The sequence below is a fragment of the Pelobates fuscus genome, chromosome 4 (assembly GCF_036172605.1).
Source record: "Pelobates fuscus isolate aPelFus1 chromosome 4, aPelFus1.pri, whole genome shotgun sequence".
NCBI classification, from domain to species: domain Eukaryota; kingdom Metazoa; phylum Chordata; class Amphibia; order Anura; family Pelobatidae; genus Pelobates; species Pelobates fuscus.
The window spans coordinates 234,964,368-234,992,218 of record NC_086320.1 but is presented as its reverse complement, the minus strand read 5'-3'; the positions used below and the strand labels follow the sequence as shown (position 1 = coordinate 234,992,218).

At 39.4% G+C, this 27,851-nt stretch overlaps 1 protein-coding gene across 4 annotated transcripts in view; it reads left to right on the top strand.

Annotated features, from left to right (window-relative positions):
- Positions 1 to 27,851, top strand: part of ARPP21 (cAMP regulated phosphoprotein 21) — a 306,084-nt gene that overhangs the window by 233,503 nt on the left and 44,730 nt on the right. For all 4 annotated transcript variants that reach the window (XM_063451958.1, XM_063451959.1, XM_063451961.1 and 1 more), the window contains 3 exons: positions 15,816 to 15,908; positions 20,695 to 20,949; positions 25,477 to 25,603. In XM_063451958.1, coding sequence (XP_063308028.1) covers positions 15,816 to 15,908; positions 20,695 to 20,949; positions 25,477 to 25,603 — 475 coding nt within the window. The remainder of the gene's footprint in view (positions 1 to 15,815; positions 15,909 to 20,694; positions 20,950 to 25,476; positions 25,604 to 27,851) is intronic.

The window sequence follows — 27,851 nt, the reverse complement described above, 5'->3', positions numbered from 1 at the left end:
GATATGTATCCCTAAAATAATAACTGAAACCATTAAAAACAGTAGAGTATTTAAAAGTATTTAAAAGTATTTAAAAGTATTTAAAAGTATTTAAAAGTATTTAAAAATGGGGGCGGGGCCGGTCCGCCGAGCTGAGCGGTCGCAAGTTTGAGCAGCTCCTGAAACTCACCAACTTTTAAAGCCTATAAACATGGAATCCGAACTAACCATAGACCGACAGCAAGGGCCCTCAGTGCAAAGGGCATACTGGATCCAGGGCGAGGCCGGCTCTTTGAGTTTCAGTCCCCTGGAGGTGAGGGCTTCGATGTTCCAGTTAGGGCCTTCACCGGCAGTGAGTGGGGCGGACGGCCGCTGCCCTGCTATCCTGCCTGACAGCACCCAGCCAGAGGCCCAGCTCCAAGTGGATCCGGCCCTGTCCCCCCCCCTATGGACCGGTGGGGGTGATCCCGGTCCTCACCCAGTGGCTATGCAATCCAGGCCCAATGACTCCACCGCCCCGATTGGGGGTACGGGCGCAGCACACAAGATGGCGGACGCCATGTGCGACGGGATCGAGGTGAATGGCTGCTCTCTCGTCGAGCCCACAGCACTCAGTGAGTCTTCTGCACAGAGACTTAGAGGTCTGAAGAGCATGTGTCCCCCATACCCCGCAAACCAACCCACCAAGAGAGCCTTTACCTGTCCCATCAACGAGTCAAGCGAACGGAGGTACAGCCGAGCCGCCGACAGCCGTGGCACTGGACGCTCAGAACATCGCAAAGCGACTACCCACGCCAGGGACTTACGACAATCAGCGAGCGAGACCACAAACCCACCGTACACAAGTCCTGCGGTGCAGCAGCCCCAGAGAGGGGTTCCATGTGGCACCCGGCAACAAGCTTTTTAAGGGACTTTGCCCGGATCCCTACCCTGGTGGACAATCGTTCCCTGCCATACTGATGTGACCGACTGGGTATCGGCTAACCGTAAGCCGGCTCATAACGGCGAGGTATCACGCCTGCAATACAAATGACTCCCAAAGCCTGTACCAGTACATGCATATTAGACCAGCCAGGGTGACACATTATAAGAAGCTTAATACTCAGAACCAGCATGCTAACACTTCAAGCTTAGGGGCTCACTATATCAGCAGTATCTCTTACTACACACATTGGGTACATCAGGCACATAAACAGTTAACCTGGCTACTACAAATTGATTACTGACACAACTACTAGTTAAGCAACCGATTAACTGTCTTCTGCCATCTACTAAATTGTGCACTAGCGCAACTATCAGCCACCACTGGTTATCCTCATGCCTAGTTCTCAGTGTGCCCCATTTTACTTTACTTTCCTACATGTTTTCTACTATGCACACAATACAAGGGAGGCATACTGAGAGCCCATGAGCAAAGTACTCAATGTGGAACACCTGTACTTAGCTATTGATATTCCACAACCATGTCTAACAGCGCCCAGCATGATGCTATATGTGTTACTATACTCTTTATCATTAAGCACTCATACGTGCAAAGCTAATGTTAATCTTTTTAGGTTAGGCATAAATAACGACATCATCCTGTGTACTAGTGAAAATACACAGCTTAATCCTGCCAAGCTAATCAACAAATGTCAGAGCATGATGTTACCTAATTGATTTATTGTTTTCCTATGTTACAATGCATCTACGTCTTATATGTGTACCTTTCTTGATACCTAATGAAACAAAAATGTGCGCAGTTTCAACTATATGCCACTAATGTTCTGCCTATTGTCAAAACCTGTCTCGCTTTAGCTGTTGTGGCAAAGTGAGAATACCTGTAACTTTCAAGCGCTTCAAAAATAAAGAATAAAAAAAAGGAGCTATAATCCATGTGGGATATGTATCCCTAAAATAATAACTGAAGCCATTAAAAACAGTATAGTATTTAAAAGTATTTAAAAATATTTAAAAATATTTAAAAATCTCTATATTTGAAAGATGGCGTTACTGGCGTCAGTGCCAATGTAGAATACTACTATGGCCCTTATATCTTTGCTATGTTGGGAGTTGTTTGGATCATATGAAGTGCTTAGTCCTTTAAGAAATTAACCAATTTTTGTCTCTATGGAGGAATGCGAGATCATCAGATAACCTAATTTTACATTTTGCAACCTTAAGATATAGATTGCTTATTTTTCATTATTTTTTATTTATCTTATTTATATTGTTTTAATGTGTACACATTAAGGAAGTGCTCTAAACCACAAATAGTGGAATCCTTGAGTTTTTACTGCATATACATAGAGTGAATACACACTGTTACAATGTTAAAGGAAGTTAAACTAATGTATCAACTATAACTCCTATTACTGTTGCAATTGTATGATCTGGATTTTGTGTGTTTCACAAGTATTTTTATGGATACATTCTTATGTTACTTGTTCTCTGAAACAAACCTGGGAAGGTACTGTCCGATTTTAGTATTTTTATGTTTTGTTTTATGTGAAGGTATACACCTTTAACAATTTGAATTAATTTTGCCCGGCAAAGTATTTAACTGCCAAGCCAGGCAGCAAGCACCTATCTTGAAAAAGCCCTCGGAGTAAGGGCGAAACGCGTTGATAAGGTGCCAGCAGAAGGTTTCATCTATAGCAGACCCTGCTCCACAAGTTCCAGATAGGAGCCGTTCAGATCGCAAGTTTTTTTCCCCGTGAGTGCCAACACAGACAGCTCTCCCGAGTGCACCGGGCAGCTGCTGTCTTTCGAGGAAAACTGGAGCTCCACCTGGACTGTACACAAGTGAGCACGGAGTCCTTCATCTTTTTCCCTGCTTCACGATGAGTATTAAAGACTTTTTTTTATGTAAGAGTATTTATGTAGGGGGGGAGTTTATATTTGTATTTGGAGAAATAAATTGTGTCACAGAGTTACACCATATCCAGTTTTGTCTCCCTTTATCTAAGGTATCTCCACATATTTGGACCCCCACCAACTACTGCATCATTGGACTATTATTGTGCAGAACTTTCACTTAGTTTTTGCTGACTTTGGACTTTCTTTTGCTTCTGTTTTGGTCTTTTTATGGATTTTTATTATCTATTTTTATATTTTTTTATTTATATTTTGGATCCTGGTTGCTTTTACCCTTGATCTCTGAGGTTCATAAAGTTTGATTATCCTTTATAACCCTTTATATTTTAAGACCCGCATTACTAATGAGGGGAATATCTACTAAGCGCTGAAACCCATATATACATCACACATATATGTTTATATTAGGCCCTCACTTGGCCTTCCACAACATATGCTTCATATGGCCCTCAGTGGGCAACCTACTACGATCAGGGCCATGTTACTCAAATATCTCTCTAGGGTCAAGTTGATTATATACATGTTATGATATGGAGCAGGTCTGCAATTTTGCATCAACAGCCATTAAACAACCCACATCATATCACTTCATACACCCGCTAACTCTCATACTGCCCTTAAATGGCTACCCCGCTACTCATGAATTGGAATGAGCTCTCTCTGCCTTCTACTCCTATACCTTGACACATGGATCACAGTAGGCCTTCACTTACATACGTTTCATACAGTCCCAGGTGGGCTTATAGCTACAACCTAAGTTTGGCCTTCCTGACGCTAAGGGGTTATATATTGCCCTATTATACTGTGTTTAAGTACAATAAATAAATAAATAAAACCAGATCGAATACAAGTGCATCACTACTGTCCATACGCAATTCACAGTCCATTTCTACAACTTTGGTACAGTTAACCTACATTTGTTCATGCCATAATCATTACTTTACACACACCCTATTATACACCCTGCAGCTCAAGACTTATATTTGATAATATTGGTCTTCCGCTGCAATACCTCTACACACAGACCTCACTATGGCCCTCTGTGGGCAATACAATACGAGACAATTTCTGCCACAAATTTGGGAAATTACATACAACATTTCCAGCTTTACAAGGGTCCACTACAACCCTATCATACTACAGTTCACTATTCCTCTTAGCTTTGTTATGCCCACACAATTTCTTCCTTTACTACCCTCTCTTTGCACTCCTGAGAACCAAGAACCCCTCATTACACATTTAACCATATTCAGGCCTCCTCAGTCTGTCACAGTTTTACCTAAGCCTTGTATAATCCACAACTCCTGTCACTAGATCTTACATATGTTGCTTCCTGCTAATAAACTAGAGATGTTCCGAACGTTCTCATACATACTTCAGGTCCTTCTTGTGGAAGGACGCACAGTGGGAACTCATAATTAAACACAGCACTACCAGCGGTATCACTTTCATATGCATATTGACAATCATAAGTTCAATTATCTAGGTTTCTACTATCCCTACTTATCAGTCTGTTAACGTTTTAATCCTTAACCACAACACAGGTACTTTATACCCTTACCTCAATAAGCACTTACACCATACTGAACATATTTCCATTAACGTTCCCATTGTGTCTATAGGTTTCTCTCTATGATATTCCTTTCTCAAGCTTAACCACAGATTAGTTGGGCAAGATACGTACGTTCCAACATACTTTCTATCAATTCATTATGTTTCTATTCCCCCACATTACTTAGGTATTGTCAGGATCGGGACAGGGATCCAACACGCAGAGTACAAACAGTAGCCAGATACGTATACCGGACCTTAGAATGGCCGGACTAACGTAAGTAGTACAGTATAGAATGGTCAAAGACAAGCCGAGGTCGAGGGTAACAGAAGACAGGTAAGCGAGAGACAAGCCGAATCAAGGGTAACAGAGATAAGCAGAGTAAGGTAAACAAGCCGGGTCAAAACCAAAAGGAATAATAGAATACACAAGCACTGAGTGACTAGAACAAGCTAGAACCACGACAGGGCAATGAGCTAATGAAAGAAGCTCTGTTAAATACCCTGTTCAGAGCAGTAACCACGCCTCCGAGGCGTCCTGATTGGTCCTGCAGCAATTGACTGACAGGTCGTTCCGGGGGAGTGTCCTGATGACTACTTCCTGCCTAGATGCTGTAAAAGGCAGTCACTCCCTCGCGGCCGGCCTAGCATGACCGGATAGACCGCGGGGAAGGGAGCCATCAGACCGTCTGGATGGAGGAACAGCTAAGTCTCTACCTCCTTCGGAGGTAGAGACCACAGGTACCCTGACAGTACCCCCCCTCTCAGATACGCCCACCGGGAGGAATGAACCGGGACGAGATGGGAAGCGAGAGTGATACGCCCTGCGGAGACGGGGAAGAAATGAACATCCTCCTGAGGTACCCAACTCCTCTCCTCAGGACCATATCCCTTCCAATCAACCAGATATTGTACTCTCCCCCGGGAGATTCGAGAATCAATAATAGAGTTAACCTCATACTCCTCCTGACCCTCCACCTGAACGGAGCGAGGAGGGGCTATTGTGGAGGAAAATCTGTTACATATGAGTGGTTTCAGCAATGAAACGTGAAACGAGTTCGGGATGCGTAAGGTATTAGGAAGAGCTAAACGATACGCAACTGGATTGATACGGGTCAGCACCCTGTAGGGTCCAATATAACGAGGAGCGAACTTCATGGAGGGCACTTTTAAACGGATGTTCCTCGTGCTCAGCCATACCCTATCACCTGGAACAAAGACCGGAGCCGCCCTTCTACGTTTATCAGCGTGTTTCTTGACCAACATAGAGTTGTGCACAAGGATTTGTCGAGTTTGATCCCACAACTTCCTCAAATTGGCAACATGAACATCAACCGACGGCACCCCCTGGGAAGGAGAATCCGAAGGAAGAATAGACGGATGAAAACCATAATTCATGAAGAAGGGGCTTGAATGAGTAGAATCGCAAACGAGATTGTTGTGTGCAAACTCCGCCCAAGGAATCAAACCGACCCAATCATCCTGGTGTTCAGAAACAAAGCATCGTAAATATTGTTCAATTTTCTGGTTGGTACGTTCAGCAGCTCCGTTAGACTGAGGATGATAGGCAGAAGAAAAGTTTAATTTAATACCAAGTTGAGAGCAGAAGGACCTCCAAAAGCGGGAAACAAATTGGGAGCCTCTGTCCGATACAATTTGAGAGGGTATCCCATGTAGGCGAAAAATCTCCTTAGCGAATATCTCTGCCAATTCGGGAGAAGACGGGAGTTTAGGCAGGGGAATGAAGTGTGCCATCTTAGTAAACCTGTCAACCACGGTGAGGATAACAGTCTGTCTTTTAGATATAGGTAGATCTACAATAACGTCCATGGCCAAACAGGACCATGGTTTTTCTGGAACCTCCAAGGGTTGCAGGAATCCACATGGAAGCGTATGGGGTTGTTTGGTTTTAGTACAAACTTCACATGCAGCGATGAACTCCTCAATATCCCTCCGTAAAGCAGGCCACCAGAAGTCCTTAGAGATCAGCGCATAAGTTTTGCGAATACCAGGATGTCCCGCCATCTTGCTATTATGTAAACACTGTAAAAGTTCCAGTTGAAGAGCAGGAGGAACGAAATGACGGCCCGCAGGAGTCTGTTTGGGTGCTAGATGTTGCAACTTAATGATCTCGGCCAGTAATGGAGAATGAATCCTGAGATTCGTATTAGCAATGATATTGCATTTCGGAACTATAGAAGAAAGAACTGGTTCAGGTACAGTAGAAGGTTCATATTGGCGAGATAATGCATCGGCTTTAGAGTTTTTAGAACCAGGTCTGTAAGTCAGTACATAATTGAAGTGAGTCAGGAATAAGGACCAACGAGCTTGTCTAGAGGATAAGCGCTTAGCCTCCCCAATATAGGACAAGTTTTTGTGGTCCGTCAAAATCATAATAGGGTGTAGGGTCCCCTCCAACAAATGTCTCCACTCCTTTAAGGCTTTAATGACTGCTAACAGTTCCCTTTCCCCGATGTCATATCTGCTCTCAGGCCCAGAAAATTTCTTAGAGAAGAAACCACAAGGGTGTAACGGTTTATCCACCCCTAACCTTTGAGACAGAACAGCCCCAACTGCTGTCTCAGAGGCATCGACCTCGAGCAAGAAAGGCAGAGTCGTATCAGGATGGACTAGAATGGGAGCCGAGGCAAAAAGTTCCTTGAGAGTCTTGAAAGCACCAAGAGCTTCCTTAGACCAGAACTTAGTATCAGCCCCTTGTTTGGTCATATTGGTAATAGGCGCAATGATAGAGGAGTATCCTTTAATGAAGCGCCTATAGTAGTTGGAAAAACCAATAAACCTTTGGATAGCCTTGAGTCCTTTGGGCAAGGGCCAGTCTAAAATAGATTGGAGTTTTACAGGATCCATTTTAAAACCTTCCCCAGAAATCACGTATCCAAGAAAGTCTACCTGAGACTGATCAAAACTGCACTTCTCCAATTTGCAATATAGACCATGTTGCAGCAGCTTGTGTAATACCTTTCTGACCTGTTTATGGTGAGTCTCAATCTCCTTAGAGTGTATTAGTATGTCGTCCAGGTAAACAATAACACAGTTATGCTGAAACTCCCTAAGTACCTCATTAATCAAATCTTGAAATACTGCAGGAGCATTGCATAGTCCAAATGGCATAACAGTGTATTCGTAATGGCCATACCGGGTATTGAATGCCGTCATCCACTCGTGACCTTGCTGGATTCTCACCAAATTGTAAGCCCCTCTGAGATCTAACTTGGTGAAGATTTTGGAGCCCTTAAGACGATCAAATAACTCGGTAATCAGTGGGATAGGATAGGCATTTCTGACAGTTATTTTATTCAAGCCTCGGTAATCGATACAAGGTCTCAGCGTGCCATCCTTCTTCTTAATGAAAAAGAACCCAGCCCCGGCCGGAGAAGAAGACCTCCTGATGAATCCCTTTTCTAAATGCTCCCGAATATACTCCTCTAGAACTGAGTTTTCCTGAACAGACCAAGGATATACATGGCCCCTCGGAGGCATAGTGCCGGGTAGAAGCTTAATCTTACAGTCAAATGACCTGTGTGGAGGCAAAGAATCGGCATTCTTCTTGTCAAACACTGCCCTTAAGTCTAGGTAAAGGTCTGGTATTTGTCTTTCTGTGGACTGAGTAGGATTCTCTGGTATGTTAATATTAGCTAATGGAGAAACCTTGCACAAACACCGATCCTGGCAGCCCTGGCCCCACGAGAGTATCTCTCCTAACTCCCAATCGATAATAGGGTTATGTTTTTTCAACCATGGGTACCCCAGAACTATGGGAACGGAAGGAGACGAAATGAGCATAAGAGATAAATTCTCCACGTGTAGGATACCAACATTTAAATCAATGGGTATGGTCTCACGAAAGATAACAGGATCTAGTAGTGGTCTACCATCTATGGCCTCAACGGCCAAAGGTGTCTCCCTTAGCTGGGATGGGAAATTGTTCTTACTAGCAAAGGCTTGGTCGATAAAATTCTCAGCAGCACCGGAATCTATCAATGCCATAGCCCTTACTACTTCCTTCCCCCAAGTTAAGGAAACTGGTAGCAGAAGCCTGTGATCTTTATAATCAGGAGTAGAGGACAAAATAGAAACACCCAAGGCCTGTCCTCTAGAGAGACTTAGGTGCGAGCGTTTCCCGGGCGGTTAGAACAGTTCGAGAGTAAATGACCCTTGGCTCCACAGTACATACCCAAACCCTCTCTTCTCCTGTGCTGTCTTTCCTCCTCAGAGAGGCGGGTATACCCTATCTGCATAGGTTCAGTAAGCAAAGATATCGTGGAGTCAGGACTTGGAACAGCGGGAGCTAACCTAAAAGAAGGTCTCTGGTTCCTCTCTCGAGTGTTCTGTCTCTCTCTTAGACGTTCATCTATACGAGAGATGAACGAAATTAAATCCTCTAAATTCTCAGGGAGTTCTCTGGTAGCAACCTCATCAAGGATTACATCAGATAGGCCATTCAAAAATACATCCATATACGCCTGCTCATTCCACTTGATTTCTGCCGCCAGAGACCTGAACTCTAGTGCATAATCCACCAGTGTTTGGTTCTCCTGTCTCAGGCGCAACAGTAATCTGGCTGCATTAACCTTTCTACCTGGAGGGTCAAATGTTCTTCTAAAAGCAGCTACAAATGCGTTATAGTTATAAACTAATGGGTTATCGTTCTCCCATAGTGGGTTGGCCCATCTTAGAGCTTTCTCAATGAGTAGGGTGATAATAAATCCTACTTTTGCCCTATCTGTAGGATAAGAGCGAGGTTGCAATTCAAAGTGGATACTAATTTGGTTTAAAAAACCACGACACTTCTCAGGAGCCCCACCATAGCGTACTGGGGGGGTAATGCGAGAAGAAGCACCCACTGTGGCTACCTCTAGACCTGAACCGACAGGAGAAACAGGGGTATTACGTATCTCCTCTGGTGGTTTATTGGCACAGGCTAATAGAGCCTGTAGCGCAAGCGCCATCTGATCCATTCTGTGATCCATGGCTTCAAACCTAGGATCAGGAGCAGCCAGCTGACTGTTTGTACTTGCAGGATCCATTGGCCCTGTCGTAATGTCAGGATCGGGACAGGGATCCAACACGCAGAGTACAAACAGTAGCCAGATACGTATACCGGACCTTAGAATGGCCGGACTAACGTAAGTAGTACAGTATAGAATGGTCAAAGACAAGCCGAGGTCGAGGGTAACAGAAGACAGGTAAGCGAGAGACAAGCCGAATCAAGGGTAACAGAGATAAGCAGAGTAAGGTAAACAAGCCGGGTCAAAACCTATAGGAATAATAGAATACACAAGCACTGAGTGACTAGAACAAGCTAGAACCACGACAGGGCAATGAGCTAATGAAAGAAGCTCTGTTAAATACCCTGTTCAGAGCAGTAACCACGCCTCCGAGGCGTCCTGATTGGTCCTGCAGCAATTGACTGACAGGTCGTTCCGGGGGAGTGTCCTGATGACTACTTCCTGCCTAGATGCTGTAAAAGGCAGTCACTCCCTCGCGGCCGGCCTAGCATGACCGGATAGACCGCGGGGAAGGGAGCCATCAGACTGTCTGGATGGAGGAACATCTAAGTCTCTACCTCTTTCGGAGGTAGAGACCACAGGTACCCTGACAGGTATAGATCAACTGGCTGTAAAGGGTATTTGTGTGTGCCATGTTATTGTACATTTGTAATTCAGTCATGCAAGGCCTACACCCATCCTCATGCAGAGGTATTCTTCCTTTGGCCCAACTCATAGCTAGAGCCTTGATCCTACCTCTCTAGGTTTAAGATAGATCACATGTCACGGCCACTCCTATGAATCTCATACTTGTCAACGAGAGGCCAACATTCCCGCCACATTGTTTGGGGGCCTCAGTCCCTCAGCTAATTCATAGCTAGAGCCTCTCAGAGCCACTTGGCAATTAGTAGGGCCTCACCTTCCCCTCATTTAAATAATTTTTCGCCATTAGGCACTATGCAAGTCGCCAGTTGTTATACTATCACCTACATGACTGTCACATTTACTCTACATGTAGATGTTGCACACCTCAGAACTAGTAAGATATTTTTGTCCAGGCTCCCCAGCCAAACCCTTCACCCCACCTAGACCATGCACTCCAGCCGTAACCCAGGATACCACAGCCCCAGTTTCTGGCTATCTTGTACCATTCCACTTTTATCACCGAGCTCCGACATAAAGGCGTGCTATTTCCTTGTTTAGCTCGGAAAACTGTGCTGTATAGACTCAGGATTCTAGCTCTGGGCTCCCCTACCTTGTGTCAGCACCCAAGCTGCAAACACACAGAACATGACAGGGATGTAGGCCATGATGGCTTCCATCCTTTCATCCTTATTAACAACTGTTGACACTTATGATATTTAGAATCTTCTGACTTTGGACGCCTTACCCTCCCATGTAGTACTCTGCATCATGCTCCTTACTTCCATCCCCTTAGTGTTACACCACTAGTAGTTATCCAGCACATGTTTCCTCGTCTAGTATTATTACCTGTACAGTAAGTTCCCCTGTCCTTTGGAAGGACATAGCTACGAGACTTGGCAGTAGTTCAAAGCTAGGCAACACAGACGGTACAATCTGACTGTTCTGTATTCGTACTTGCCTTTTGTCACTTGCCCTCCTCTAGTTGAGTTTTTAATTACACGTTTCACAGTAGGTTTCCACACAGGCGTCATTTCACTTCAATCAGGTATTAGGGTTTATTCTAACCTCCAATCTACTAGTTAAGACTCATTCAACGTAATTACCATTAGTGACAGAATCAGGTATTGGTTTCTTGCTGGGGCCCTTCTGACAACTTCTTTATTTGCAGGTGCACCTACCATATTAGCCTAATTAATGGAAATCCACTGCTCAATTTTTCTATTGGTTACCTGTTTTTTAAAGTTCCTAACATTAGGCCATAGTATTTGGCCTATCTTGACTAGGAAAATGCTTGACTAGGAAAATGCCATATTCCTCATTTTCAAGTTGCTCCCAGTTCATCGGTAACAGTGGCACTTGCACGATATTTAGTTAACTGAGCATTCTACTTTGCCAGTCGTCTTACGTTTGGAGCGGAGAGATGCCCAAACTATTCAATATAGTTGCATAATCTCTCTGTAGGCACCTCTTGTACGTCAATACTGTCCCTCAGTCTGCTGGCCAAACCTCTAGACAACTGGCCGAGACCAGACCAACAACTGCTTAATAAAATAACCCTAGCAGCTAGAAGGGTCCTGGCCCAAACCTGGCTACGACCAGACATCCCCCCCCACAGACCACAGTACTTAACAAGATCAAAGAATGCCACCTTATGGACAAATTCACAGCACGAATACGAGGCTCTGCCAAAACATTTACCAGGACCTGGGAACCCTGGGAAAACTACATTGACAGATAAAGACATGTAGACAGATAGGGGACACGACAAACAAGCGAAAGACCAAGATGCACCTACCCTCCAATTTCCCCCCCTCCCTCCCCCATCATTCACCATTGGGCCGGGATAACCGGTACTCCGGACCACTGTTATTTTTTTTCTATGTTTAGTTACTACAACAAGAAGATAGTTTATCACACTGTTAAAAATGATCTCATTGTTTGTACACCTTGTTTAACCCCTTAAGGACCAAACTTCTGGAATAAAAGGGAATCATGACATGTCACACATGTCATGTGTCCTTAAGGGGTTAAAAACCAATGACACCTGGCAACAGGAAATTAAATGTACACGGAAGATGCTACATTGTGAGCCTACGTTTCCTGTTCTTTTCTTATCATCATTGTCAACCTAGTACCTCTAGTAATATTCCAGTACATATAATTTAATTGATGGGACAGTGGAGTCATCTGCATATGCCACATACATCGCTCAACCTGAGAGGGAATTGAGACATGCATTTAATGACTTAGTAGTTATGGTAGGGTGTGGAACTGCACTCTATCCCTTTAACCCCTTAAGGACCAAACCTCTGGAATAAAAGGGAATCATGACATGTCACACATGTCATGTGTCCTTAAGGGGTTAAGCAGTATGTAGCTGGGTGCAACTCAGACAGTCTCAGTACCAGAGACCAAAATGCTGAATAACAAAATAGAAGGAAAGTCTAGGCACTCCAAGGTACAAATCAGGCAATTTTATTGAACCCACTCCATCGCAACATTTCGAACTACACGGTCTTTGTCAAGCTTGACAAAGACCGTGTAGGTCGAAATGTTGCGATGGAGTGGGTTCAATAAAATTGCCTGATTTGTACCTTGGAGTGCCTCGACTTTCCTTCTATTTTGTTATTCATGCATTTAATTACTGGCTATGTAATGTCAACATTACAATATTAATGTTACACTGTTTGCCCTCTTTTACAGGCCTACCCAAACGTCGGTTCCGGCACACCACAACCGACTTACACCACCATGACTATAACTCGGCTACAACTACAAATATATATTGTTAATACAATGTTAAACAAAAATCTGCACACCAGTCAAGACTTGCTTTTTCCACATAAATCACAAATTTGCAGTGATGTTACTACCGCAAAGGATTGTGGGTGGGCAAATGCAATTTAGTTTAACAAAGAATCACATTTTTGCCTGATTCCATTTTAAACATGGATTCCTTTGTGATTTCTGTGGGAAAAGAAAGTATTATGGCTTGACTGGTGTACAGATTTTTGTTTAATATTGTATTAACTATCCACAGACTTCAGGTGGAAGGGGTTTTCAATCACATTTTTTTTCCCCACCATAACCTTTTTGGTTTTTGCTTCCAAGCACTACCAAGCTTCAATAGCAAACCAGGAACCAACCTCATGCTGATGATTTGCATTAACAATGAAACAGCTGTCCATGAGTGGTTCACTGGCTTTGCATCTTTTCCTAAGTTGTGTTTCAAAGCTGTTGTATACAGCAAACACAGACTCAAAGGTATCCATGTTTAAAATGGAATGAGGCAAAAATGTGATTCTTTGTTAAACTAATTTGCATATGGCCACCCAGAATCCTTTGCGGTAGTAACATCACTGCACATTTGTGATTTCTGTGGGAAAAGCAAATCTTATAGCTTGACTGGTATGCAGATTTTTGCTTAACATTGTATTAACTATCTACAGACTTGAGGTGGAAGGGGTTTTCAATCATGATTGTTTCCCCACCTTTTTGGTTTTTGATATATATATATGTGTGTGTATATGTGTATATATATATATGTGTATGTGTGTGTGTGTGTGTGTAACAATACAAGAATAGCAGGAAGGAAGGTTGCGTCAAAAGGATATGGACCATATATAGGTAAAATAACACTAAAAAGCAAGAATACATATGCAGAAAAAAACAGTTCAATATAAAATCTAAATTAAAAGTCCATATAAAAACTTGCCAGAAGAAACAACCGCAATCTTATCATGGAGATTCTTCTGTGGGAATGCCAAATCAGAGTATCCGTATATAAAACAAAGAAGAACTAATAGTGCAATATATCTCAGAAAAATAGCAATAGAAAAAAGGTCTTATATGGTCCTACTCACGTTTTATAGAGCTTACAACCAGCTCTAGTATGGATATCGTGTAGTGGTGTAATCCCCACTTATGGGATACGTGAAGAATTTGTTGTTAGGCAGGTGTCACAGCAATATGAAGACCATAAAAAAAAAAGGAACAACAATAGTGCTCCCTGTTTAAAAGTACCAGGAGTATAAAATAACGATTGAGTACTCAGATTTGGTTGGGCAGGCAGACTGCTCAATAAATAAGTGTTATAATACCCACCTATTATTCTTTGGAGTGATCCTTACTGGGACAGTAATATCGTATGCCAGGCAGTAGAAAATAAAAATATAAAATAGTAAGATAAAAAAGTGAAATGACACACAATATGGAACTAGCCAAAATACCTGTATTAACAATATTAAAATATCCACAATGCGTTTCACCTACAAGGCTTTATCAAGTGTCAAGCAAATTTTTAAATAGAAAATAAAGGCATAACAAATTAAAATTTGGTGCCCAAATGACATTATAACAGTAAATATGACATTTTATAAAATACACAGCGTAGGCAGAGGTACACTAAAGTGTTAGGAATACAGCTTTGTATTGCTAACACTATAGTGTTCCTTTAATGTGAATTTATAGTTTGAATCATATAAGAAATAATATATTTGAAGATTGTTGCTAAATAATAAAGCACTTGTATCATATTTTGAGTTTGTATGAATTTGGGTGTATAACATGAACCATTTAAATGATTGACTGATATTATGTAGTAATGCTCTCTGAATTCTAACAAATATTAAGCTGCTATTTCCTTCAAAAGTAAAATGAGAAAAATGAACAAGGAGCATTTTGTGATCAAATGCAATTACAACTTACTTTGACATTTTAGAATCATTATATTCAGTTCTTATGCATGTGTGTTTTTGTATGCAGAAAGATGTCTAGATAGACTACAGACATCTCATTGTGGTAGCTGCAATTACTTGGATCCTGCAAAGAAAAGCAGGAATTTCAAATCCAAGCATCTTTTTATTATGATATTGTTTTTTCTTTTTACATATATTTTCATACGTTGCCCATATGTTATATTCATATACGATTTATTTTTAATTTTTGTTTGGTGTTAATCCTACCTTTAGTAACTTGCATTTTTGTGAAACTTGAAATTAAAATGGAATGTGAGATTTACCATTAGTCTACAATTTGTGGAACATTGGGGAGATGTGTTTCTCTTTATAGTGGAATGGGATCTCCAATTTAACCCAGTGATCTTTTCAGCTTCTACAAGTAATCATTGGTTTCTTCTTTGACTAACACCTCTCTGTTCCTGTTGAAATTAATTTTGGTGGATGACAGTCTTTGCTGTCAAACATAAAGAGTTCTCAGTGCTTACTATATGTAGTGTTCAAGAAATGGCCCTGCAGAGTACCACCCATTGTTTCGTAAGCCTTAAAATAGAGCCGTTGAGCCTGCCCCTGGTGAAATAACTATATCAATCCTTTTTTTTTTTTTTTTATATTAAAGTGTTTACAAAATGCTAATTTAAAAATATTCTGATTTATAATACTAATAATAATAATAATAATAAGCAGTAACCATTGTTTTTTGTTCAAGAAATACAACACACTGTCTTAAAAGTTATTGCAAATTTGTGGTTTTCTGTAAAGCAACATATGGTATATTTTCATTTCATTGGCTTATTAATTTCATATGGCATATAACTTGTGTGATCATTTAGATTTAGATCAGGCAGGGAAAAAAATCTGTTCTTTATCATCTGTAATCAGTAATGTGTAATTTCTACAGTACTATTTAAATATCCATAAAATAATCTGAATAACATTTTATAATTCACAGTTCTTTACACAAAGCTGTTACAGGGTTAGTATGAAAATGAAATGGTTCATAAAATAGTAAATTACATTTTCTTTTCAACCTGTATAGGCTATGCAGACCTCATCTCAGACTGTGCAGTACCCTATTTCTTATCCTCCACAACATCTTCTTGCTGTTTCTCCTTCCCAACAATTCCCATTGGTAAGATTTTAATATAAGTAAATTAATAGCATGTAGTAAACTGTTTCGTGTTGCAGGTGACCAACATATAAATATAAATAGTAAATTACATCTGACAAACAAAGTTGTAAATTAATTGGTGCTATGAATCCTGCTAAAATATTAAAATATATAAATATAAAAATATTCAAATATATAAATGTAGATGTATTCATTGCTACTGATCCAATGCTATTTCATCTATGTGGCTGCCATTCTGGTGCTATTTATATTCAGTACCACTTCAGTTACATAGTTATATAGTTGTCTACGTTTAAAAAAAAAAGTCCATCAAGTTCATTATTTTATGCTGAGGACAGAGCAAAGAGACAGGTTTGTGAAATAGAAGTTACTCCAGGACATGTTGTAGGGAGAGATCGTGGATGATAGATATATCTGAATGTCATTGACATACAGGTGGTAGCAGAATCCAAAGGAATTAATACTTTTGCCAAGAGAGGCAGTATAAAGAGAAAACAAAAGTAAACCAATAACAGAGCCTTGGGAGGCTTCAAATGAGACAAGACAATCGGAGGAGGTGCTATTAGAAAATGAGACTCTGAATGAACGTTGGGAGAGATAGAAGGAGAAGAGGACAGTATCACAAAGACTGAGGAATTGAAGAGCTTGAAGAAGGAGGACACACAGCAGCAGAGAGTTTAAGAAGAATTAGTATAGCGTAATGACATTTGGATTAAGCCACAATTAGATCATTAGTCACTTTAATTAGAGCAATCTCAGTAGAGTGGAGGGGGCAGAAGCTAGATTGAAAAGGGTCAAGGAGAGAGTTGGAATAGGGAAAGCACACCAGACAGGCTGTTTTAGAAGCTTTGATGAAAAAGTGAGCAGTGATATGGACCTATAATTGGAAAGTAAAGACAGTGAGATGGATTTCTTAGGACAGGTACTACAGTAGCATGTTTAAGGGGAGCAGGGACAATGCCAGAAGAAAGAGAATAGTTGAAGATATGCGTTAAAGATAGCACAAAACAAGAGGAGAGAGCATCTGGCTAGAGGAAAGGAAAATCCCAGTCACCTCCTGTTCAGTAGCCAGGGAGAAGGCCTGAAGGTTAGCAAAGGCACGGTCTTATTGTGGTTGAGAGTGAGAGAAGCAAAAGGAGGATTATTTTTTCTTTAAATGTCTAATCTTGTTAGCAAAGAAGCATACAAGGCTATCGGCTGAAAGGTCAGTTTGGGGGCTGGCCAGAGCAGGACAAACAAGAGAGTTGAAGGTATTAAAGAGATGCCTGGGGGGCGAGGCCTTCATCATCAGACCATCATGGTGGGGAGTCATGGTTTGGGACAGAATCAAATCTAACAGATTTGGGACAGAATTGACTACCTACTTAATCCTCACACCAGAGGACATGCAGTGGAGTGATATGCAAACCGAGAGTGGCTAACCCATCCCTCATCTAAACATGCGGTCTAGTGCGTGGCAGACGGGAGAGGCGGCATATCTCCTGACCTGGGGGCACCATGAAGCTGCCCAAAGCACACACATGCCCCAGTGGGGGTGATCCCAGTCCACACCACAGGGGCTCCCAGGATCTATGTTGGTATGGCAGCACTGCCGAAGAGATCAGAACTGCCAGCGACGACCCTACCAAAATGTCAAACGCCAACCTTGCCCCTACATACCGACGCATGTAGATAAACCATCTGGATGCCCTATTTTTACCTTCTGGCAGACACTAGAAGCTAGGCAACACAAACCGGCTCCACAAGTAGCCCAAACAGTTTACAGTGTACCCCACGCAGCACGCCTGGAACCCACGCAGCACGCCTGTTGCGGCAAAGACTGCATTGACGGGCATCGCAGCGGGACACAGGAAAACCTGCACTGAGGAAGAGCTCCACTTGAATGCTTAAATCACTACCAAGATGATGCGGATAAGTGCAAGCTAATGATGTGGATAAGTGCAAGATAATGCATCTTGGACGTAAAAACCCAAGGGCAGAGTACAAAATATTTGATAGAGTCCTAACCTCAACATCTGAGGAAAGGGATTTAGGGGTGATTATTTCTGATGACTTAAAGGTAGGCAGACAATGTAATAGAGCAGCAGGAAATGCTAGGAGAATGCTTGGTTGGATAGGGAGATGTATTAGCAGTAGAAAGAGGGAAGTGCTCATGCCATTGTACAGAACACTGGTGAGACCTCACTTGGAGTATTGTACGCAGTACTGGACACTGTATCTTCAGAAGGATATTGATACTTTAGAGAGAGTTCAGAGAAGGGCTACAAAACTGGTTCATGGATTGCAGGATTAAACTTACCAGGAAAGGTTAAAGGATCTTAACATGTATTGCTTGGAGGAAAGACGAGACAGGGGGGATATGATAGAAACATTTAAATACATAAAGGGAATCAACACGGTAAAGGAGGAGACCATATTTAAAAGAAGAAAAACTACCACAACAAGAGGACATAGTCTTAAACTAGAGGGGCAAAGGTTTAAAAATAATATCAGGAATTATTACTTTACTGGGAGGGTAGTGGATGCATGGAATAGCCTTCCAGCTGAAGTGGTAGAGGTTAACACAGTAAAGGAGTTTAAGCATGCGTGGGATAGGCATAAGGCTATGCTAACTATAAGATAAGGCTAGGGACTAATGAAAGTATTTAGATAATTGGGCAGACTAGATGGGCCAAATGGTTCTTATCTGCCGTCACATTCTATATTTCTATGTTTCTATGACTGGAGATGGGAGAGCTAGCCGCGGATGCTCGGTCTGCTGCCTAAAGCTGAGGTGCTGAACACTTGAGGACTCTTACTTTAAAACCAGCCTAGATTACTATTAAAATGTTTACTCTACAACTTTCTTACTTCTTACCTTAGAAATGTCTTCTCATGCTTATGTGTCTCTCTGCTACTCTAACTTGGCTGATGATACAGTTCACGGGTTACTGACTGTCATCTTGATGGCTTAGAGGTCACCTGGGGTGGTAAATCCTATAGAGTTAATCCCACCTGTCAGATGCTCTTGCTTATTTTTGTTTTCAACCTATCTAATGGCCTATACTCAGACAGGATGTTTGGCATGTTAATCAAATTACATCACCATGTCTAGTAAGTTTTATAGCTTAATCGCTAAATCTTAGTTTTTTTCGCTGCATAGCCCGCTTATGTGACTTTCTAGCTTATTTTCTCATAATACTATAAAAATGGGCATTGTTTTTCTATGTCACGTCTTACAGTCCTAACGTCTGCCATTATATTATTTGCATATGCTGTTGTGGCATCGCAAATACCTCTGTAACTGCTTTTATGCACAGAAAAATAAAGAATGTAAAACAAAAAAGAGAAGTTTGGGATTGTGGGAGTATGAACTAATGTGAGAGGAAAAGTATGATTGTTTAACAAGTATGAGGGCTGTACTGTAAGAATGCAAGATTAATTTATAATGGAGAGAGTATTCGTATTAAAGTGCAAGACTTTCTCCAGCAACATTCACCTGCAGTTAGCAGGTTGACTTAGCGTGCCACTGTTGGGGGCATATCCTCCTTGAGGTGTAAGTTTGGATTGGGGCTGTAGTGTCCAGGGCAGAGGCAAGAGCAGAGGAGAAAACATTTGAGATTTCAAGATATGAGGAAATGAGAGAGATCAGATAGGTGAAAGCCATAAATGGCGAACATAAATTAACAAAACTGTAAGTGCAATAACTCATAACAAATTTATTTATTTATTTTATTTATTTATAAAATATTTTACCAGGATGGATACATTGAGATATCTTTCATTTTCAAGTATGTCTATAAACATTTAACAAAGCAAGAGTTGAGCATGGAAGGGACAATAGTTTCAGTTAAAACAGTAATAGTATAGCGGAAGGAGAGATGTTATATCAAGGTCAGACTGGATTTTTTTTTTTACCTAGTTTTGTGTTATTTGCAAATACTGACAAATGATTTTCAATGTCCACTTTAAGATCATTTTAAAACCCACTTACCACTTATGTCCAGTATGAAAATGTTCCATTTACAACTACTCTCTATACTATATCTTTAAGCCAGTGTTATATCCAAGAACACTATATTTGTCTAAACCATCTGATTTCAGTTTTACTAGTAACCTTTTGTGTAGAAAAAAACCACGATCTTTATTTCTACTAACTTCATCATAGAATGCAGTTAAGTTAGTTTGGCATAACCTTTCTTTTATAAAATCACGTTGATTCCGGCTAATTATATTTTTGTTTAAAATAAATTATTGAATAGTATGCATTAATATCCCCTCAAATACTCTCCCAACCTCAGAAGTTAGCCTCATGGGTCTGTAGTTTGCAGATTGAACTCTTTATGTTCTATTACAGGTAGGACCACCATTTTAGTCAATCCCCCTTTTTCAATTCAGGTCTAAATGGGCATTTTAAATAAATGTGTTAATATGTTAAATAAATATGATGGTTAGGGTTGGGGTGTAATTAGTTTCCCTATTGCCTTCTTCTGCTTCTCCTCATAAGCTGATTCTATAAATCGGTTATTTAGATTGGAACAAGCAAGTGCTGTGATTTCTGCTTGCTAATTGACAGCAGAGAAAGGAGGGAGGGATGGAGGGTATAGATTTCTGTCTAATTATTGTCTTTATTGTATTTATGGTAAACTGTACAAGAATGTAAACTGCTTTATTCTCAGTTAAAATATTTAATAACATGTGTATTATAAAATTTAATTATGTGAATTGAGGCACATTAAATAAAGTACATGTTTATATAAATGATATACGTATTTCAAATATGTGTCTAAAAATAATTATTTTGCAGAGAGATGACATAACTGCCCACTTTAATCAGATAAACTTGAGTCATCAGTCATCTGGTGAGACACCCGAGCCAGTCTCTGGAAATATCTTTCCATCCGGAATTCTAACACAGCCAACCCAGCAGCCAAACTTTGTGTTGCCATCACCCAGTCAAACTATTCCACCTGGCAATTTTACTTGTTCAAATCAATCAGTCACTCAACCAGTGCTACAGTCACAACCTCCACAGGGATATGTACAACAATCATCTGCACAGGTAAGCTCTATCATTTGAATTTGTACTTAATCATCACCAATTTACTTTTGGCATCTGTTTTAAGCAAAGCCATGTTACTCATTAGATGAAAATTGCAGTAAAACACAACATTACAATTAAGGAAAAATTGCAGGAAAACATATATAACAATGTAGTGGTTATGGTGTTAGAATGACCCATAGAAACATAGAAACATAAAATGTGACGGCAGATAAGAACCATTCGGCTCATCTAGTCTGCCCAATTTTCTAAATACTTTCATTAGTCCCTGGCCTTATATTATAGTTATGATAGCCTTATGCCTACCCCACGCATGCTTAAACTCCTTTACTGTGTTAACCTCTACCACTTCAGCTGGAAGGCTATTCCATGCATCCACTACCCTCTCAGTAAAGTAATAATTCCTGATATTATTTTTAAACCTTTGTCCCTCTAATTTAAGACTATGTCCTGTTGTTGTGGTAGTTTTTCTTCTTTTAAATATGGTCTCCTCCTTTACTGTGTTGATTCCATTTATGTATTTAAATGTTTCTATCATATCCCCCCTGTCTCGTCTTTCCTCCAAGCTATACGTGTTACGATCCTTTAACCTTTCCTGGTAAGTTTTATCCTGCAATCCATGAACCAGTTTAGTAGCCCTTCTCTGAACTCTCTCTAAGGTATCAATATCCTTCTGAAGATGCGGTCTACAGTACTGCTTACAATACTCCAAGTGAGGTCTCACCAGTGTTCTGTACAATGGCATGATCACTTCCCTCTTTCTACTGCTGATACCTCCCCCTTTACAACCAAGCATTCTGCTAGCATTTCCTGCTGCTAGCATTGTCTGCCTACCTTTAAGTCATCAGAAATAATCACCCCTAAATCCCTTTCCTCAGATGTTGAGGTTAGGACTCTATCAAATATTCTGTACTCTGCCCTTGGGTTTTTACGTCCAAGATGCATTATCTTGCACTTATCCACATTAAATGTCAGTTGCCACAACTCTGACCATTTTTCGAGTTTACCTAAATCATTAGCCATTTGGCTTATCCCTCCTGGAACATCAACCCTGTTACATATCTTAGTATCATCAGCAAAAAGACATACCTTACCATCAAGACCTTCTGCAATATCACTAATAAAAATATTAAAGAGAATGGGTCCAAGTACAGATCCCTGAGGTACCCAACTGGTGACAAGCCCAAGCTTCGAATATACTCCATTGACTACAACCCTCTGTTGCCTGTCACTCAGCCACTGCCTTACCCATTCAACCCATTTAACAATATTGCAGTTTATTGATAAGCCTTCTATGTGCAACAGTGTGAAAAACCTTACTGAAATCTAGGTAAGCAATGTCTACTGCACCACCCTGATCTATAATTTTAGTTACCCAATCAAAAAAATCAATAAGATTAATTTGGCATGATCTCCCTGAAGTAAAACCATGTTGTCTCTGATCTTGAAATCCATGTGTTTTTAGATGTTCAACAATCCTATCCTTTAACATGGTTTCCATCACTTTAACCATTACTGAAGTAAGGCTTACTGGCCTATAGTTGCCAGACTCCTCCCTATTACCTTTCTTGTGAATGGGCACAACATTCGCCAACTTCCAATCTTCTGGGACTACTCCTGTTATCAGTGATTGGTTAAATAAATCTGTTAATGGTTTTGCTAGTACACCACTAAGCTATTTTAATAGCTTTGGGTGTATTCCATCAGGTCCCATTGACTTATTTGTCTTTACTTTTGACAGTTGAAATAGAACCTCTTCCTCTGTAAACTCACGTGGTGATAGAATGACCCATGTGATGTTCACTGGTTCACTGGCAAAACTGCTTTTGAACAATTTGACACAACCAGAAGGTTCCCCAGACACCACTGACCGCTTTCATTGCATTTTGATATCATGTAGGTTGCACTGCTGCATTAGCAGTATCAATTCTGTCCATATATGTACACATTTAATAGGCACAATGAAAAGACAAAAGCTTTAGTAAACTATCGTCAGCAGTGTGTACCTGAAGCGTTTATTGACTGAGAATAACACAGAATGCCTTCTAAAATCAGGGTGCTCTTAGTCTTTCTCCAACAATTCCAATGGAATTTCAGTGTAGTTTTCCTGGTCCAGGCACTCAAGGATCAGTTAAACAGCAGGTTTATTGAACAAATGCAACGTTTCAATCCCACAAGTGATCTTTATCACGCTTAAGATACCTTGTGGGATCGAAATGTTGTATTTGTCCAATAAACCTGCTGTTTAACTGATCCTTGAGTGCCTGGACCACAATTTTGCACAACTCTTACGGTAGGGGCAGCCAACCCCAGGTCTGGTTGCATCAGGATTTTAAAAAGTGTGCAGTATTCCTCTTTTTTGTTTATATACTATGTAGATTTCCTGGGGCAGAAATATGACCCACCGTGTAAGAGTATTTAAAATTTATACAAAGAAAATCTATTCCTTTCTTTGTAATAATGCTTAGTATACAACAATATTACATCCTCATGCTTTTTAAAGTATGCATGTTCTCTTCTAATGGTTTTAAGGAAGGCATTACATTTAAAATACAGTAGGAAATAAGGGCAACATGAAATATTTATCTTTTTTCTGCTTTCTAATAATCTATTTATGTAATCTTCTTCAGAGCTGACAGTACTTTTACATTCCTGATGCTGTTGTGTTATATAAGGAACATCAGACCTTCATGCTTCCTTTCTTGTTTGTTGTTATAATGTTTTGAAATGTTCTGATTTAGGCCTCTACTAATATTTTTGGATAAGATTTTCAAATGTCTTTATTTTTTTGGATACATTTATAAAACGATTATGTATATTTTGAAAATATTTTAATGTGTTTATATATTGATATATTTTTTTTTATATACAATTGTTTTATAAATTTACATATTTTAAAAATATTAAACATTGCGCAAAAAATTTAATACATTGAAAAACGTATCCAAAAATATTAAACTGAAGTCTAGTTTTATTATTTTTTGTATATCTTAAAGAATTTAGATTTTTTTACTTACATCTCTTACCACTGTGGTATCCAGTTTACTGTACTACTGCACATGGAAAGAGAAATATCTCTCAATTCACAGTTCCACCCTCCTACGAGATAGCTGCCAGACCCTGCAATTAATCACTGGACATTACATGATTTTATAAGAACTATGCATACTTTTCAAAATTATAGATACATTTTGGTGAAATTGGAATGAGTGATCTTTTACTATATAGTTTTACATTTGCTATGTCATCCAGAAATGATTATCTTGAGCAGTGAGGCAGTATAATCAACTTTAGAATTTGTGAAAATAATTCCAAATCAGTTATATTTGTATGTAAACTGTGCATACTGAAAGATGTATGACAAATAATCTGTATTCTCATACATGTACAAATCTTAACTCCCAAGTATCCTCTTTTAGGTGGGGACACTATAATCACCAAAACAACTTTAGATTAATAAAGCAATATTGGTGTATAGATCATGTCTCTACAGTCTCACTGCTCAGTTCTCTGCAATTTAGAAGTTAAACCAATTTGTTCATGCAACTCTAAGCACACCTCCCTGCATGTAACTTACACAGCCCCCCTTAACACTTCCTGTTAAGTGTAATCTAATGTTTACACTTCCTTTATTCCAAATTATGTTTAATTTAGAATTTCTTATCTCCTGCTTTGGTAATAGCTTGCACAACCCCGCAGGAGCCTCCTTATGTAATTAAAATTCAATATACACAGCAGGAGATAAAAAAACTTTTAAAGTAAGTTACATCTGATTAAAAATGAAACCATTTTGTTTTCATGCAGACTGTGTCAGACACAACCTTGGGAGGTGTGGCTAGGACTGCATACACAGAAACAAAAATGATCTAACTCCTAAATGGCTGTGAATTGAGCACTACAACTTCAGAGACATGAGACACCAAAAAACTGCTTCATGAAACTACAGTTGTTTTGGTGATTATAGTGTCCTGCATTTTACAGGTGCAAATCCCATTCTTAATAGAATATTTTTAACAGATTCGGTCGGAGCTGTTGTGAGGGTTAATGATGATGTGAGTTGCTTGGCCATCTTCTTTCTACCACTAGGCTTCACATCTTGGTGGCTCAATACTTTCATGTTGTTCATAGAGACCATACAAGAATAGACTGATGGCAGTTTAGGCTTTAAAAAAAAAGAAATTTGACCATGAGCCATTTAAAAGCAGATAAATATGTATTAAAATGAATGAATACATGTTAAAGATATACACAGTGTAAAAAAATCAGAGAAATTAGATTACAAGAAAATATTGGTTGCTTCAGTCATACAGCTCTGTATTATTTTGTTCAAATACTGCTATAAAATCTAGAGTGGTCTAAAGTATGTTTTGTTCTTACTATTTCCTTTTAGGTTTTGTTCCCAACAATAAATATAACCATACAGATAATACAGAAAAAAAGAAGATTCTAGTTTAAAATGATTTTAAAGAGAGAGTGGACAAAAATTCGCAGTTTTACATCTTATGTAGTTCTGTCTGCTTTCCACAGATGCCTTTGTATTACTACCCATCTGGACAGTACCCTACCTCAGCAAACCAGCCGTACAGATCAATTGCCTCAGTCCAGTATAATGCACAGAGAAATTCCCAGATGCCACAGACTCTTCAACAACCAGGTACTGATATCTCTAAGTAAACAGCTCCAGTTATTGTTACAAATATTTATTTAAAACATAAAAAGGACAGAAGCTAATTTACTGAGATACAAACTGACAAATTGAAGCCCATTTAAGCATTTTTCTCACATTTCCAATATTTTATGTTTTGCATAATAAATTATTCTACCGTTTTCAGACAAATAATGTTTATATTTTCAATGGGATTATACATTTAGCACAACACTTGTGTGTATGTGTATATACATATATTTATTTCATCAGATCTAAAATAAAAGCATTTAACTAATGTGTTTTACCTATATATTATGTATTTGCTGTGAATAGTGGGAAAAAAATACATTGCCCATGCAACTATAGTGTCTTGCAAAATTCCAGAAATGTAAACCAAAATTGCATTACATGTTGCTGAGCATTTACTGTTAAAAGTGTTTTTTTTTTTTTTTTTTTTTAGCTAATAGCACATTAATGTTAACGGTTTTCAATCTTTCAAAGCGATGCCGTGTTCTTTGGTTGTAAAGTTAAAACGTTGCAATAGGATTTAAAAGACATGTTACAAACAGAAATAGTAAAAAAAATAAATGCATTTGCCCAAATGCCACTACAATCGGTTTCTGCTGCATTTTAAAATCATGATAAGAAAATGGAGAAAAAAAGCATAGAGAACCCATAAAATGTTCACAGTTGCTGCTGCATTAAAAGGACAAACAGTGGAGATCTTAAACATCAGAACCTTCTCAGCCCTGTGAGGCTGAAATAGTACAGCAGAAATGAGACAACATACTTCTGAGGTTTCTTTGTTCAGCTTAAGCTGGAAAAGCATTTTTCTATTTACAATTTTACGAACACAGCAGCTGTTGCCAAGATGCACTAGAAACAGGCTGCTGCGGTAGACATTCTACACTACATGTGCAGTTGGAAAGGGGGCCGTTACACTGTAAGAGAGTGAGTAGTAGGTCTCACAGTGAACCGGTCTCTTTTCTTATTGTTTCATGTCTCTCCAATTAAAAAAAGACTCATCGATGTTTCTCTTACAAATACTATAATATTTTTCTTACAACAAATGTAATAATCATGTTAATTTTGTCTGTTACACATTTCTACCATAATATAAATTAGTATGTAGGGAAAATACATTTCATTTATTTTTATTTCTTTATTTATTAGTTGTTACTCATGGAAGAGAAAATTGGGTTTTTCATAGAGAAATATCTATATAGAAGTCTATCTGTTTCCTCTTGAATCTTTAGTCTTACCTCTGTATTATTTTGTTCAAGATGTCTGTGATTAGGAAAAAATACATTTTGACATTTTCTTTTATAAAGTACATGCCAGGAATATTTAAGCCATTTAATAATATTCATGTTTAGTATTCCCTATAATGATTTCCCACTCCAAACACTAGGAAACTGTATAGTGTGGTAAATGATAGTATGCTATGGATCATTGAATCATTGAGTCCTTTTTTTCCTACCTCTCTTTTTGTTAAGATATATACTGTGCATATGTATATATACCTGCCCTGGGCTACTTATCGTCACATAATTTGAATGCAAGGTTATCATAATAGGCAAATCTTCATATTTTCCCTAAGGGCTGAAAGTCTGACAAAAGATTGTTGCAACTTAGAACATTGTTCTCTAGATAGAGCATCGCCATGTGAATCAAACCATATGCAATATTTTTTTTCTGAATATTTAACGTTGCACACACCATGTCTAATATACACCGCATATATAACATGAGATGAATTATATGAAACATATGTATGAACTATATATATATATATATTTATATATATGCAAATCTTAAGCTGGACTTTTTGACTTTGAGGGGTCCTTCTGGGACATAGATTCTTAAAAGTAAAAATGTTTCCACAACTACCGTATATACTCGAGTATAAGCCGACCCGAATATAAGCCGAGGCCCCTAATTTTACCCCAAAAAACTGGGAAAACGTATTGACTCGAGTATAAGACTATGGTGGGAAATGCAGCAGCTACTGGTAAATTTCTAAATAAATTTTTAGATCCTAAAAAAAATTATATTAATTGAATATTTATTTACAGTGTGTGTATATAATGAATGCAGTGTGTGTGTATGAATGCAGTGTGTGTGTATGAATACATTTGCTGAAAAACTCGACTTATACTCGAGTATATACAGTATTCCAGAGTCCCAACTTTACATGCAAATGAGTCCATTCAGGCATCATGTTTCAGACTTCATACTGCATACTTAGCAATGG